The sequence below is a fragment of the Portunus trituberculatus genome, chromosome 46 (genome assembly GCF_017591435.1).
Source record: "Portunus trituberculatus isolate SZX2019 chromosome 46, ASM1759143v1, whole genome shotgun sequence".
NCBI classification, from domain to species: Eukaryota; Metazoa; Arthropoda; class Malacostraca; order Decapoda; family Portunidae; genus Portunus; species Portunus trituberculatus.
The window spans coordinates 26,220,235-26,235,234 of record NC_059300.1 but is presented as its reverse complement, the minus strand read 5'-3'; the positions used below and the strand labels follow the sequence as shown (position 1 = coordinate 26,235,234).

Genomic DNA, 15,000 nt, shown 5'->3' with positions numbered 1-15,000 from the left:
AGTGTTAGTACAAGTGTTAGTTAATGACAGATGTTAGAAGCACGAAGGAAGGAAGGAGGAGGAGGAGGAAGAGGAGGAGGAAGATCGGCCTATAATATAATAATGTGTTAATTGGTTTTTGCGTATTCTCAATATATATGTGGAACTGTAATTGCTACGAGATAGAAAGTAAATATATATATATATATATATATATATATATATATATATATATATATATATATATATATATATATATATATATATATATATATAGAGGAGGAGGAGGAGGAGGAAGAAAGAGAAAACGATTAACGAACGAAGAATAGCGATAAGAAGAACATGTGTGTGTGTGTGTGTGTGTGTGTGTGTGTGTGTGTGTGTGTGTGTGTGTGTGTGTGTGTGTGTGTGTGTGTGTGTGTGTGTGTGTGTGTGTGTAAGGTAAGACTGTAAGAGGAGAGGTGAGAATAAGAAGACAGATGGAGATAAGAGACATGTTTTGAAGCGTGGCGGTAAGAGGAGGAGGAGGAGGAGGAGGAGGAGGAGGAGGAGGAGGAGGAGGAAGATGGGGAGGGGGAGTAAAAATGAAATCAAGAACACAGACAGAAAAAAGACACTGAGACGAGGCGATAAGAACAGAAGGGATCAGATCACGACAACTGACAGAGGCGTGACAGACAAACAGACAGATGAGGGAGACAGACAGACAGACAGACAGACAGACAGACAGACCACGAGCCACGGAGAAAGGACCAGGAAAGGCAAGATGAAGGAGACAGACAGGATTAAGAAACAGGTAAACAGGTAAACAGGTAAACAGAAACGAAGAGGAACAGTAAGCTAACCAACACAGACACCAGTGACAAGAATTAAGACAGACAGAAATACAAGAAGCTAAAGAACACCAGACAGGAACGAAAAAAGACAAATAAACAGAGAAAAACAAAAATGAGAAGAAAATAAACAAGAATAAAAAGGAGTTAGATAGAAAACATAAAAAAAATCAAAGAAAAAACAAGAGAGAACAACAAATAGATAGGCAAACAAATGTGCAGAAAGTATTATGATAGGAGAGAGAGAGACAGAGAGAGAGAGAGAGACAGAGAGAGAGAGAGACAGAGAAAGAGAGGGAAGGGCGTGGGTTAGTTATCCTTCTTAGGCTCCTCCTTAGCTAAGTCCTTGTAGGAGGTGGATTTCCTGATGCCAAAAGTAGGCTCACCAATCGAGTAGAAGTAGGCCAAACACAGCAGACACATGAGCGCGCGCAGGCCAACACACAACGCTAGACGACTACCCAGCAGGCTTTCCTCCTCGTCACGCCCCTCTGCTGCGCCGCCTTCCTCCTCCAGCACCAGCGTGGGCTCCTGCGGGTGGTGAGGGTGTGAGTGACTGCTGATGAAGGGAGGAAGGTGACAGAAGGCATGGCGGGAAGGTTGTTATGACGGAAAGGGAGAAAGGAAGGAGAGGAGGAAGGATATACTAGTGGAGGATAAAGGAGAGGAAGAAAAGGAGAAAAAGACTGTAAGGAAGAAGTAATGGTAGAAAGAAGGGAAGGAAAGGATGGAATGAAGGGAAAGAAGAAGGAGAAAGATAGTGATAGTAGAAGGAAGAAAAGAAGGAAACAGGAAGGAAAGGAAAGAAAGAAAGGAAAATAGGAAGAAGAAGAAGGGAGAAAAATAATGATAGTACGAAGAAAGATGGGAATGGAGAAAGGGAGGAAAGTGACGAAGGAAGGAGAAAAGGAAGAGAGAAAGACAGTGACAGTAGGAGGAAAGAAGGGAAGGAAAAGGAAGGAAAGGAGGGAAAACAGAGAAGAGGAAGGGAGAAAGATAATGATAGTAGAAGAAAAGAAGAGAAGAAGAAAAGAGGAAAAGAAAGAAGGAAGAAGAGGAAGGGAGAAAGATAATGATAGTAGAAGGACAGAAAGAAAGAAAGAAAGAAAGAGAGAAAGGAGAGGAAGAAAGGAAGGAGAGAAAGAAAGCAAAGATGGAAGAGGAAGAGGGAAAGAAAAGGAAAATGAGAAAGAAAGAAAATAATAAGACAACAAACATTACAATCCGACACAAAAGACACACTTACATAAAACATGATAAAAAAAAAAAAAAAAAAGAAAAGAAAAGAAAACGAGCGACTTAAAAAGACACAAAAAAATAATAACCTTGATTTTATTACGAAAGAAAACAATATATACCAATTTACTTAACCCTCAACCTCACCTCTCTCTCTCTCTCTCTCTCTCTCTCTCTCTCTCTCTCTCTCTCTTCCCCTTATCCCTCCCTCGCCTCGCTGTGTTTTCAAGAGTCGAGACAAAAACATGTATATTTTAGATTTGTTATTCAGTTCACTCCCCAAGACGACGTAACAAGGAAGGGCTGCCTGTGTGCGTTGCCAGTGACGGGGACACGTAAAGGGAGGCAAGGCTGAGGTAAGTATGTGAGGGGAGAATGGAGGGGAGGGGGAGGGGGCGGGTTGAAGTAGGGGGAGGGAACAGGAAACAGGAAAGGAGGGTAAGGAGGTTGTAGAGAAGAAAGGAGAGGGGAAGGAGGAAGGGAAGGAGAGAAGCATGTTTGGGTGGAGGAAAGGAAGGAGAGGAGAGAGAGAGAGAGAGAGAGGGTAGAAGGTACAAAGGAGAGAAGAAATGGAGGAGGGTAGCAAGGAGAAAAGGAAGGAATAAGGAAGAAATGCAAGGAGAGAAAGAAGGAAGGAAGGATGGAAAGCAGAGAGAGAGAGAGAGAGAGAGAGAGAGAGAGAGAGAGAGAGAGAGAGAGAGAGAGAGAGAGAGAGAGAGAGAGAGAGAGAGTGTTTCAAAAGGTACAGCAAGGGTGAACTAGTTAATTGAAGATGTAAACTTAGAGGAGAGAGGAGAGGAGAGATGGAGAAGAGAGAGGCTTCATTTCAAGGCAGCATAAGTTATCACTGAGACGATAAAAGGAAGAAAGGAGGAGGAGGAGGAGGAGGAGGAGGAGGAGGAGGAGGAGGAGGAGGAGGAGGAGGAGGAGGAGGAGAGAAGGAGGAGGAGGAGAAGAAGAAGAGGATGGAGAAGGAGGAGAAGGGAAGAAGAAGAAGAAGAAGAAGAAGAAGAAGAAGAAGAAGAAGAAGAAGAAGAAGAAGAAGAGGAGGAGGAGGAGGAGGAGGAGGAGGAGGAGGAGGAGGAGGAGGAGGAGGAGGAGGAGGAGAAGAAGAAGAAGAAGAAGAAGAAGAAGAAGAAGAAGAAGAAGAAGAAGAAGAAGAAGAAGAAGAAGAAGAAGAAGAAGAAGAAGAAGAAGAAGAAGAAGAGGAGGAGGAGGAGGAGGAGGAGGAGGAGGAGGAGGAGGAGGAGGAGGAGGAGGAGGAGGAGGAGGATGGAGAAGGAGAAGAAGAAGAAGAAGAAGAAGAAGAAGAAGAAGAAGAAGAAGAAGAAGAAGAAGAAGAAGAAGAAGAAGAAGAAGAAGAAGAGGAGGAGGAGGAGGAGGAGGAGGAGGAGGAGGAGGAGGAGGAGGAGGAGGAGGAGGAGGACCTGTTGCATGAGGGCATATAAAATCTAGTGGTTGAAGAAAGAGAGAGGAAGTGAGAGGAAGAGAGAGAGAGAGAGAGAGAGAGAGAGAGAGAGAGAGAGAAGTGAAGGGAGAAAACGAGGAGATAAGAGAGGGGAGAAGGCAGAGAGGAGGTGATAATGAAAGGGTAATGCAGGAAGACGTAAAGATGAGGGGAAGGAAGGCGGGAGGAAAGCAAAACAAGAAGAGGGGAAGAGGAAGGATATAATAGAAGGAAATGTAGAAGGAGGAAAGGAAGATGAAGATTATGTGTGTTAGAGAGAAGGAAGAGAGGGGAAGGTCAGAGAGAGAGAGAGAGAGAGAGAGAGAGAGAGAGAGAGAGACTGAACATTACCAGTACCAAGTGGAGGATTGAATCAAGAAAACACCACCAACAACAACAACCTACATGGAATTACAAATACTCGTTCCTTAGTAGATGGTGTCAGGTAATCCTCCACTCCATAACATTCTATACCAGAAAAATAAAGAAATATATAAAACGACTAAACCACCAATAAAAACAAACGCCGTCTGAATCATGCAAGAGAAAAACTGAAACAGAAAACCCACAACCACAAAATGCTCACCACTCTACCTAATCTTTTTCTACGTAGGGGAAAACCAGCCTAGGGTAACAAAAACAACAACAAAAACAAAAACAAAAAAAAGCCTACCACTGAGATGCCAATCCCCGAACAGCACCACGAGAGTTAGCCACATTCTAAACGGTAAATAAAACCTAACCTCACCACACCTAACCTAACCTAACCTAACCTCACCTAACCTCACTTCACCTCACCTCACCTCACCTCACCTCACCTCACCTCACCTAACCTAACCCAACCTAACCTAACCTAATCTCACCTAACCTAACCCAACCTAACCTAACCTAATCTCACCTAACCTCACCTCACCTAACCTAACCTCACCTCATCTCACCTCACATAACCTCACCTCACCTCACCTAACCTAACCTCACCTCACCTCACCTCACCTCACCTAACCTCACCTCACCTCACTTCACCTCACCTCACCTCACCTCACCTAACCTCACCTAACCCCACCAATTTACCTAATCTTTCTCTACGTGGGGGAAAACCAATCAAGGTCAACAAAACACAACAAAAAAAAACTTTAAACAAAAAGGCCTACCACTGAGAAACCAATCCCCGAACAGCATCAAGAGAGTTATCCAAAAGAATGGGATCAATATCTTTCAAACAACCAGCAGAGTATCACGTTCTTCTGACCTGCTGTGTGAGGGCGGCGCCGGCGGAGACACAGATGGAGAGGATCTGGTAGGTAAGCATGGAGAGCAACATGGTGCGGGCGTAGTGCTTGTCGGAGGTGCCCAGAAGAGACCACACGAACACACACAACCCTGGCGGTACACATGACGAGGTGAGGTAAGGTAAGAGAAGACTGGAAGAAAGAGAGAGAGAAAGAAATACATTTGATCCCTTCAGTACTGGGACGCATTTTTACAATCAGTTTGTGTGTGATTATATTTGACTAAAATCAGGAAGGGTTTATGAAGAGGATTAATGACCAGAGTCTTCACTAGTTTAATCCCACATAAGTTTCTGAAGCTGTATGAAATCACTAAAAGAAACCAGAATGAATATGAGAGCGCGGCATACCACTGAAGGGGGTTAATGTGAGGTAGATACTTGAGGTGAGAGAGAGAGAGAGAGAGAGAGAGAGGAAAGTCATGTAAGGTGGAGGAAGACAGCCGGGTTGAGATAAGATAAGGTATGGGAAGGCTGTGGTAGCGAGAATGGAAGGACATGTAAGATAGAGGAAGATAACATGAGGTAGGGCAAGGTAAGGGAAGGAGAAGAGAAAAGGAAGGACATATAAGGTGGAGGAAGACAAATTCAAGAAAGGTAAGGTATGTGAAGACTGAGAGAGAGAGAGAGAAGAAAGGACATGTACGGTGGAGATAGATAAGAAAGAGAGAGAGAGAAAAAAAATAAATACGATGAGGAAAACAATGACAACAAAAAAAATGAGAGACTAACTGAAAAAAAAAAAAATATGATGGAAAAACAAGATAAAGAAGAAAATAGGAAAAATAAAAGATGAGATGGGGAGAGAGATAACAAAAGAAAAAGTTTGCAATAAGAGGGGAGGAAGGGGAGAGGGAATAGGAGAGGGTAAGAGAAAAGAGGGGAACAAAAGGGAAGGGATAGAGTGAGGGGAGAGGGATAATGGTTAGGAGCAAGGGGAGAGAAAGAGGAGGGAGAGACAATGGATGAAATGGGTAGGAAGGAAGGAAATAAAGAAAGAAGGGAGAGAAAGAATAGAAGCAGTGGTATGGAAGAATGAATGAAGGAAGTGATGGGGAAGTGAGGGGATGTGAGGGGAGAGAGGGGAAGGAAGGGGAGGAGACAATACCGATATGCAGGTCAGGTCAGATAAGAGAAAAGGGGAGAGGAGAGAGGGGAGGAGGGGAGGAGGAGAAGGGGAATGGGGGAAGGGGAGAGAAAGAGAAGAAGGGACACAACGACATAAGCCTGAAGGGAAAAGTGGAGGAAGGAGGGTCTCTCTCTCTCTCTCTCTCTCTCTCTCTCTCTCTCTCTCTCTCTCTCATAAAAATATCGATGACAAGAAGTGGTAACAAAGTCTTTTATCAGTCCAAACACGCCCACACACACACACACACACACACACACACACACACACACACTCTCTCTCTCTCTCTCTCTCTCTCTCATATAAACACAGCCTAGAAGGAAACACAAAGCTCTCTCTCTCTCTCTCTCTCTCTCTCTCTCTCTCTCTCTCTCTCTCTCTCATAATATAAACACAAGCCTAGGAGAAAAACATTAGAACACACACACACACACACTCTCTCTCTCTCTCTCACCAGCCAGGGCGGCCCCGGCGACGCGCAAGGCCGTGGCGTCGTCATCATCGTCGTCATCGTCTCCGTAGGGCATGATGCCGAGGCGCGAGGCCAGGCCGGGCGTCAGCAGCAGCAGTCCCGCCTCCAGAGTCACTCCCACGCCCATGGCCACATGGGCGGACCAGAACCCGCGCGGCAGCTTCACGTACAGGTGCTCGTTGTGGCCCAGCACCTGCGAGATCTGGAGAAGGCGCAGAGGGTGAGGTGAGGGAAGGCTGAGGGCATGGCAACTAGAGAGTTTTTTTTGTTTGATGTTCCCCTTTGCTCCTTTGCTAGCTTTCCCCTCTCACATGAAAAGATGGAGTCTTTCAATTAACCCTTCATTACTGGGACACAATTTTACCCTGAGATTTGTACACGATCAGACCATTTCATTGACATTAGGAAGGGTCTATGGAGTGCAGCAGATCAATGGCCACAGTTTTTACTATTTCAATCCCCACATGAATTTATAAAGCTGTGTAAAATCACCAAATAGTAACCAGAATAAGTATGGAAATGCGTCTTGGTACTGAAGGGGTTAAAGGTTCATTGCCTCTAAAACTGTTTGGATTCGTGAAAGTTTTTTTTTTTTTCAAGAAGACAAGAAGGTAGTGGTGTAAGGGAAGCTGCAGAGTGTGGCCCAGCACCTGAAGGCGTCGTGGAAGATGCAGGTAGAACATTTTATCGTGATTTGGGGATGTTTTATGAGTATTTAGCAGTGTTCTGTGAGAGATTTATGGTGTTTTAGGTGAAAAATAGACTTATCTTTTTATTTATCTATTTAATTTATTTATTATTTATTTTGGAGTGAAGGGAGGGAGATTTACTACAAACAGCAAGTGATAGATGATTTAAGAATATAAAAAGGCACGTCTGAACATTACGGAAGAGATGTGAGGGAGGCGCAGAAGAAGAGGGAAGATTGAGCTCACGAGAACACTAAATACTCACGATTCTTAAACTCGTAATAAAAAAAAAAAAAAAAAATCCATAAACAAATAAGGAAAGCGGTTCATTGTGATCCTACACCTGAAAAACCAAGGGAAGGAAGGCCGAGGGAAGGAAAATTATATAGTTATTTTTTCTACACAAACAACATACACTTCGTTGTCTTAAACTTTTGGAATTCATAACAGTAACCAGACAACTTTTCAGAACGTACACCCTGAAGGAGGCTTGGGAGATGAGGTGAAGGAAGGCAGGGAACATTAAAACTTCACCTTCCTTCACCTTTTCTGGGATTCATGATAGACAGTGACGGTAAAAGAATAAAGGGAAGCTGGTAGAGTTTATAGAAGGGGATTGACAGGAGGAGGAGGAGGATCAGTAAGCAGAGGAAAACCAGCAATAATGAGTTAAGACTTCCAAAGCTTAGGTTCGAGACAAAGAGATAGGAAGGAATTGGTTCAAGAAAAAGGATAGGGAGGAATTCAAGAACATAGGAAGGGATTGGTTCTAGAAAAAGATAGGAGGGAAAAGGTTCAAGAAAAAAAAAAAGATAGGAAAGAATTGACTCAAGAAAAAAAAAAGAAAGGAAGGAACTGGATCATGAAAAAAAGATAGCGAGGAATTGGTTCAAGAAAAAGATAGCGAAGAATTGGTTGAAGAAAAAGATAGTAAGGAATTGGTTCAAGAAAAAGGATAGGAGGAATTAGTTCAAGAAAAAATAGAGAAGAAAAGGTTAAAAAAAAGATAGGAAGGAATTGGTTCGAGACAAAGATAGGAAAAAAAGGCTCAAGAAAAAAGATAGGGAGGAAAAGGTTCAAGAAAAAAGATAGGAAAGAATTGGTTTAAGAAAAAGATAGGGAGGAATTTATTCAAGACAAAGATAAGGAAGGAAAAGGTTCAAGAAAAAAAGATAGGAAGGAATTGGACCAAGAAAAAAAAAGAAAAGCAATTGATTCAAGAAAAAAAAGATAGGAAGGAATAAGTTCAAGAAAAAGATAGAAAGGAATTGGATCAAGGAGAAAAAAAAGAGGAAGGAATTGGTTGAAGAAAAAAGATAATGAGAGATAAGGTTGCAGAAAAAGATAGGGAGGAATTGGATCTCATATGAAGTGGTAACCGAATGAAGCAGTCAGTGATCAGGTTGGTGGTGAACCAGTGCCTCGCTAGTCATCAGGAAATATAAAAGATTAGACACATTTATGGATGGGAGTGACAGGTGGAAATCAGAAGGCATGTTTTATAAAAGGATTGCCACGCGTAGGCCCAATATCTCCTTGCAACTTCCATTACCTCCTTACGACCTTGTGTTTTTGTGGAAGCTTTTAGGCCTAAACTGTAATCCTTCCATAAAACATATACCTGCTTATTTCCACCTGTCACTCGCATCCATAAACTTCCCTAATCTTCTAGAGTAGAGGAGGCGGTCTGCGATATCTTAAGCAGACAATATGAACCATGAAACCTCCAGACTGGAATACGAACACGAAAGTTTTACCAGTAGTGTAAAATTGTATGTGGTGTGATGGTGGGTATCGCGCTGCCCTCCATCGTTACAGTGTCTCAGCATGGAGTACTGTAATGCCCGTATCACACGGTCACGTATACCCGCGACAGCGTGTCGCGCGACCAGTATGTTCGACGATCAGATCGCAGGAAACATAGCACACGGCGTTGATCTTCCATCCGAGACCTTCACCACCACAACAACAACAAACCCGGGCGGAGCGCCACTGAACACAATGGACCCAGTTGACCACGCTATCTTAGCTGTTGGACTTTATGCAATTGCACTGCAAGAGCAGAACAAACGAAAAAGGAAGGCAAGGATTTGGACGCGAAGGTGGCTAGTCCAGCACTTGTGGTGGTAAACAAATCAAAACAAAATCCGATACTATCTGTAGGTAATTAATAAATATCGTATAAGTGATGGGTATGCAAATCATGAAAAATTACACCATTATATTGATGATATATGCCAAATAAAGCATTATAAAAAATAATTCCGTATTTTTGTGGAGTATGTTCATTATAGTCTTTCCACGACGGTCTTCCAGTCGCGGGAAATGGACAACGGTCTTGGATCATTCCCGATGACCCGCTGTCCTCTGAAAATCGGCGTTTTGTACGACGCGGTCGTCGATATTCCAGACGCGCGACACGCTGTCGCGGGTGTACGTGACCGTGTGACACGGGCATAAATGAAGGAAGGTTATGCCGGCTCAGGGCACCTACTGGCGGGTTTACGCGATAGGTGTCTTAAAGTTCTTTATTTTCATCCACAAGCTTTCAAAATAGTTCTCATTAAGTAGTTAGTAGTTCCTCTTGCCTGTCAAGGAGTAAAAGTAAAAGAAAAATAGAAAAAAAAGAAAAAGATTGCAAACTAGCTTATTTTTTTCCCTTGGGACGGGGGTGGGGAGTCAGGTCACCAGGCAGGCACGCACGTGCAAATCGGCTCACTTTCTGGTCGCCACAACGGAAGTACACACTGACGCTTCCCTGTCTTACTGTGTGTTGTACAGCCGAAAAAATTTCTACATCCAATGATGTTCAGTAAATAAGACGGGCTTGAGGCAATAACTGAAATAAAATACTGCCTCATCTTATGTTTCTTCTCACCACTCACTATGTTAGACTGGGTATCTCGAGAGGACATAACACTGAATATTATGTAAATTACAAGTTTCGTTTTCACTTTTATAACCAGCACCTTTACTGTATTCATTTACTTACGACATAATCGTCTGCAGAGATCTTCGTATCTCTTGTGTCCCCAACCCATTTTTTTTTCTTTTTATAGCGAAATCATGCATTGAATTTAATAGAAAACTGTTATTCCGTTTCTCTTGGCAACGTGGCACGGATTATCGGCATCATCCTATGGGCCAGAGCAATTTAGTTTTACTATAGCCTATTAATGCCCTACCCTGGTGGCACACTATCCTCCAAGGGCCTTTTATGGAAGGCTTATGCATTACCCACACAATTCCTTATTTGTTGAGACTAGACATGTTTATCCTCCACCATTTGACAGCCAGGCATAATAACGATGAATTCACTGACAAATTATGTTAGTTTTGAATGAAAATAGGTGGTGCAGTGACTAGTGCTGACACTCATGTGTACTATCGAAACCGTTAGCGGACCACAACGTATCTCACTTAGGTGCAAAACACACTGCCTAGTTCTCTCTGTGCGCACACGACACTGGAAAGGTACTGGAGGAAAAATTTGAACTTTGCCTAGTCATTTCCTCTCTCTGTTTATGTGTTATGGGACAACACATAAACGCACACACCCGCCTTGCACACAGACCCTCCACTACTTTATAACTCCCAATGCCGTGGTACAGTGGAACCATGCGTGCTTTGGGGTCCGAGGGGTCTCCAAGCGCATGGATTCGAATCTTGTCCACGGTCCGAGTGTAGGTTGGGCTTCCTCACTTGGGGCAAGGGTTTCCTAGCGGGTGGGCTTTGAGATAGAAGGCACCTCAAAAAGTATCCCCTTTAGCCCATGAATTCCCGTGAAAAGACCACATGGTATAGATAAAGAAAAAAAAAAATAAACAACTCTACGAAAGACCAGATTATTAACTCCATTTATCTAACCACCTTCTTTCAAAACTGACATCTACCGTTTTTTTTTTCCTCAAACATCTTTTTATCAAGCTTGGCCTCGTTATTTCTTGCCCTGGCCTGACAAGTGACTCTTATTCCATTCACTTGCCACAATATTTCAAAAACAACATCTTTCTTTTCAGCACACTTTGTTTTTCTCTTGTCAAGTTTGACTCTACTATATCTTGTCCTATCTTATTACTTTTCTTTTTCTTTTTATCAAGTTTGACTCTATTTTTCACCGTTCTATCTGATTCCTGAGTCGATTTCATTCACTTACCGACATATTTCAAAACCAATTTCTCTCTCTCTCTCTCTCTCTCTCTCTCTCTCTCTCTCTCTCTCTCTCTCTCTCTCTCTCTCTCTCTCTGACCCTATTATTTCTTGTCTTCTCTCATTCATCCCTTTCTCTGGCACACACCGGAACTCCCTGCCTGCTTCTGTATTCCCATCTCCCTATGACCTGAATTCGTTTAAAAGATAAGTTTCAAGACATTTATCCCATTCTGTTGGTTAACCAGTAAACTCAATCATTCATCCCTTTCTCTGGCACACTCTGGAACTCCCTGCCTGCTTCTGTATTCCCATCTCCCTATGACCTGAACTCGTTTAAGAGATAAGTTTCAAGACATTTATCCCATTCTGTTGGCTAACTCTCTCGGACCTGCTCGGGAACTGGCATCTATGTGGGCCTTTTTTGTTATCCCTTCTAATATTAAAAAAAAAATTGGTTAGGCCATCCTTGACACGTCCCTTCTACTATTCAAAGGCTTGTATTGATTCCTTAACAAGAATAAGTATAGAATTTCTTTTTTTCCAGATTGATTATTTGTGATTTATTTTATATTTTGAGTGAGTGAAGAAGAGAAGGAAGAGTGGAAGGTTCAAGGAAGAGGGAAAATGTAGTAAAGGAAGAAAAATTGGGTAGAAGATATTGAAGGAAAATAGAGAGAGAGAGAGAGAGAGAGAGAGAGAGAGAGAGAGAGAGAGAGAGAGAGAGAGAGAGAGAGAGAGAGAGAGAGAGAGAGAGAGAGAGAGAGAGAGAGAGAGAGAGAGAGAGAGAGAGAGAGAGAGAGAGAGAGGTAATTACAAAGAAACCCTAGACCTTCTTTGTACACAAGACACCCCCACAACTCTACAACTCTCACGTCCCCCTCCTTTAAGACAGGTTTACTCCCCTCTCCCCTTTCCCCTCTCACTCTCCCTCTCCCTCTCTCCTCTTTACTTATCAGACCCTACTCCCTTCCCCTGTCACGCCTCAGCCCCGTCCTTGCCTAACAGAGCGGCCCTTATCCCTTATCCTTTGTTTCTCTCTCTCTCTCTCTCTCTCTCTCTCTCTCTCGTTTTGTTTTGTTTCCTGTTTTCTTATTTTCGTTTCGTGTTTTTCTTTATTTTTTTTTTATTTTGTTGGTTTGTGAATGTTTGTTGTCTAATTTCAGTTTTGCTTTTTGTTTTTCACGTTTTGTCTTTTCTTGTTTATTTATTTATGGTGGTGGTAGTAGTAGTAGTAGTAGTAGTAGTAGTAGTAGTAGTAGTAGTAGTAGTAGTAGTAGTAGTAGTAGTTGTTGTTGTTGTTATTCTTATCAGTGGTTGTGACAAGTAGTAGTGGTGGTGGTGGTGGTGGTGGTGTGAAAATGTCAGGGTTGATGTTGTTGTTGTTGTTGTTGTTGTTGTTGTTACTGTTGATACTGTTGACGTAGTTAGTGTTGGTGGTGTTACTATAAATAATGATGATACTCTGGTAGTGGTAGTAGTAGTAGTAGTAGTAGTAGTAGTAGTAGTAGTAGTAGTAGTAGTAGTTGTTACTGGCGGTGTCTTAGTTAGCAATGCAAGTCACCCTCGGGTCATCCACGTCTCAACAACCACTCGACATGTTTCATACTTGCTCTGTGTTTGTTTTGCCGAAGAGAGAGAGAGAGAGAGAGAGAGAGAGAGAGAGAGAGAGAGAGAGACTTATATGATCTGACTGGGCTTCTTAATGTAAACACTCTCCTCCTTCTGCTGCTCCTCCTCCTCCTCCTCCTCCTCCTCCTCCTCCTCCTCTTGGTGTTCTCTCACATTCTGTCACTTTTGATTTATTTTTCTCATTTAATATCTGTCTTCATATCCTTTCTCTTCTTCCTCTTTATCATTTTCTTCTTCTTCCTCCTCCTTCTGTGTGTGTGTGTGTGTGTGTGTGTGTGTGTGTGTGTGTGTGTGTGTGTGTGTGTGTGTGTGTGTGTGTGTGTGTGTGTGATGAATGTGTGTGTGTTTTCTTTCTCTATCTGTGTGTGTTTGTCTAACTGGCTCCCTGTTATTATTACGCTCTCTCTCTCTCTCTCTCTCTCTCTCTCTCTCTCTCTCTCTCTCTCTCTCTCACACCAGACTCCAATCAAAATAAGTCTAGCCAATATCAGACTGAGACAGACGGCGCTACTCTCTCTCTCTCTCTCTCTCTCTCTCTCTCTCTCTCTCTCTCTCTCTCTCTCTCTCTCTCTCTCTCTCTCTCCTTCGATATTTACTTATTGGGATCATAATATGTCCTGACAGCCAGAGAGAGAGAGAGAGAGAGAGAGAGAGAGAGAGAGAGAGAGAGAGAGAGAATCAAACCACCGAATTTATTTATGTTGCATTACGAAGTTGGATTTGGCGAGAAGGATTTGGAGGAGGAGGAGGAGGAGGAGGAGGAGGAGGAGGAGGAGGAGGAGGAGAGGAGGAGAGGAGGAGGAAGAAGAGGAAGAAGAAGAAGATGAAGAAGAAGAAGAAGAGAGAGAGAGAGAGAGAGAGAGAGAGAGAGAGAGAGAGAGAGAGAGAGAGAGAGAGAGAGAGAGAGAGAGAGAGAGAGAGAGATAACACACCTTGAAATATCAGATTACACATGTACTCTCTCTCTCTCGTTAATTACGTAACAGAGAGAGAGAGAGAGAGAGAGAGAGAGAGAGAGAGAGACATATTGACATCCCTTCACAACCTCTCTCTCTCTCTCTTGAACAGTAAGACCCACAAACAAGGCATAGAAAAAACAGCAAAAAAAAAAAATAAATAAATAAAAAAAAATAAAAAGAAAGAAACTGAACGAAATAAAAGAAGAAAAAGCAAACAACAAAACAAAAGACAAGTAAAAACAACAAAGAAACGAAACAAGAACAAAACAAGAACAAAACACGTATTGACTCATATAAGGAAAAAAAAACAAAACAATAACAACAACTTTGTCCTTCGTTTTCCCTCTTCCTTCTTTCCTTCCTCTTGTTTCTCCTCTTCCACACTCTCCTCTTTCCCTTTTTCTGTATTGTCTCCCTTCTTTTCCTCTCCTCTCTTCCCTATTCCCCTCATGTTCCTCCTCCTCCTCCTCCTCCTCCTCCTCCTCCTCCTCCTCCTCCTCCTCCCTCTTTTCTATCCTGTCTCTCTTCTTTTTCTTTCCTCTCTTCCCCATTTTCCTCCTCTTCCTCTTTCTCCACATATGTTTCCCTGTTCCGTTTTCCTCTTTACTTTTCCTCTTCCTCCTCTTCCTCCACACTCCCCTCTTCCCCTCTTTCTCTATACTGTCTCTCTTCTTTATCTTTCCCTTCTTCCCATTCCTCTCTTCTTCCTCTTCCTGCATCTCCACTTCACTTTCCATATTGTTTTCCCTCTTTTCTTTCCCTCTTCTTCCTCTTCTTCTTCTTCCTCCTCCTTCCTCTGCTACTCCACATTCCCCTCTTCCCATCTTTCTCGATCCTCTCTCCCTTCTTTAGCTTTCCTTCTTCTCTTCTCCATTTTCCTCCTCTTCCTCTTCCTCTTCAATTATTTCACCTCCCCTTTTTCTCTTCTCTTTCCCCTCTTCTCTTTCTCTTCCTCCTCTTCTAAACCATCCCAGTTCCTCCTTCCTCTCTTTCCCTCCATCTCCTCTTCCTCCTTCGCGTCTCTCTCTCTCTCTCTCTCTCTCTCTCTCTCTCTCTCTCTCTCTCTCTCTCTCCTACTTCCCTGCCTTCTCTTTACCCCTTCCTTGCCTTCCCCTCTTCCCTTTCTCTTATCTCCTCTCTCCTCCCTTCCCCTTTTCCCTCTCCTACCTCCCCCTCCTCCTCCTCCTCCC

The 15,000-nt window shown here is 43.0% G+C and overlaps 1 protein-coding gene across 4 annotated transcripts in view; it reads right to left on the bottom strand.

The window, feature by feature from the left end:
* LOC123520034 (tumor protein p53-inducible protein 11-like) overlaps positions 1-15,000 on the bottom strand; it is a 273,982-nt gene that overhangs the window by 14,446 nt on the left and 244,536 nt on the right. For 2 of the 4 annotated variants that reach the window (XM_045281879.1, XM_045281878.1), the window contains exons 4-6: positions 6,364-6,583; positions 4,745-4,875; positions 1,199-1,343 (exon numbers count right to left, since the gene is read on the bottom strand). In XM_045281879.1, coding sequence (XP_045137814.1) covers positions 1,199-1,343; positions 4,745-4,875; positions 6,364-6,583 — 496 coding nt within the window. Of the gene's footprint in view, positions 1-239; positions 1,344-4,744; positions 4,876-6,363; positions 6,584-15,000 lie in introns of those variants that run through there. The other 2 variants (XM_045281877.1, XM_045281880.1) reach the window with 2 other exon arrangements.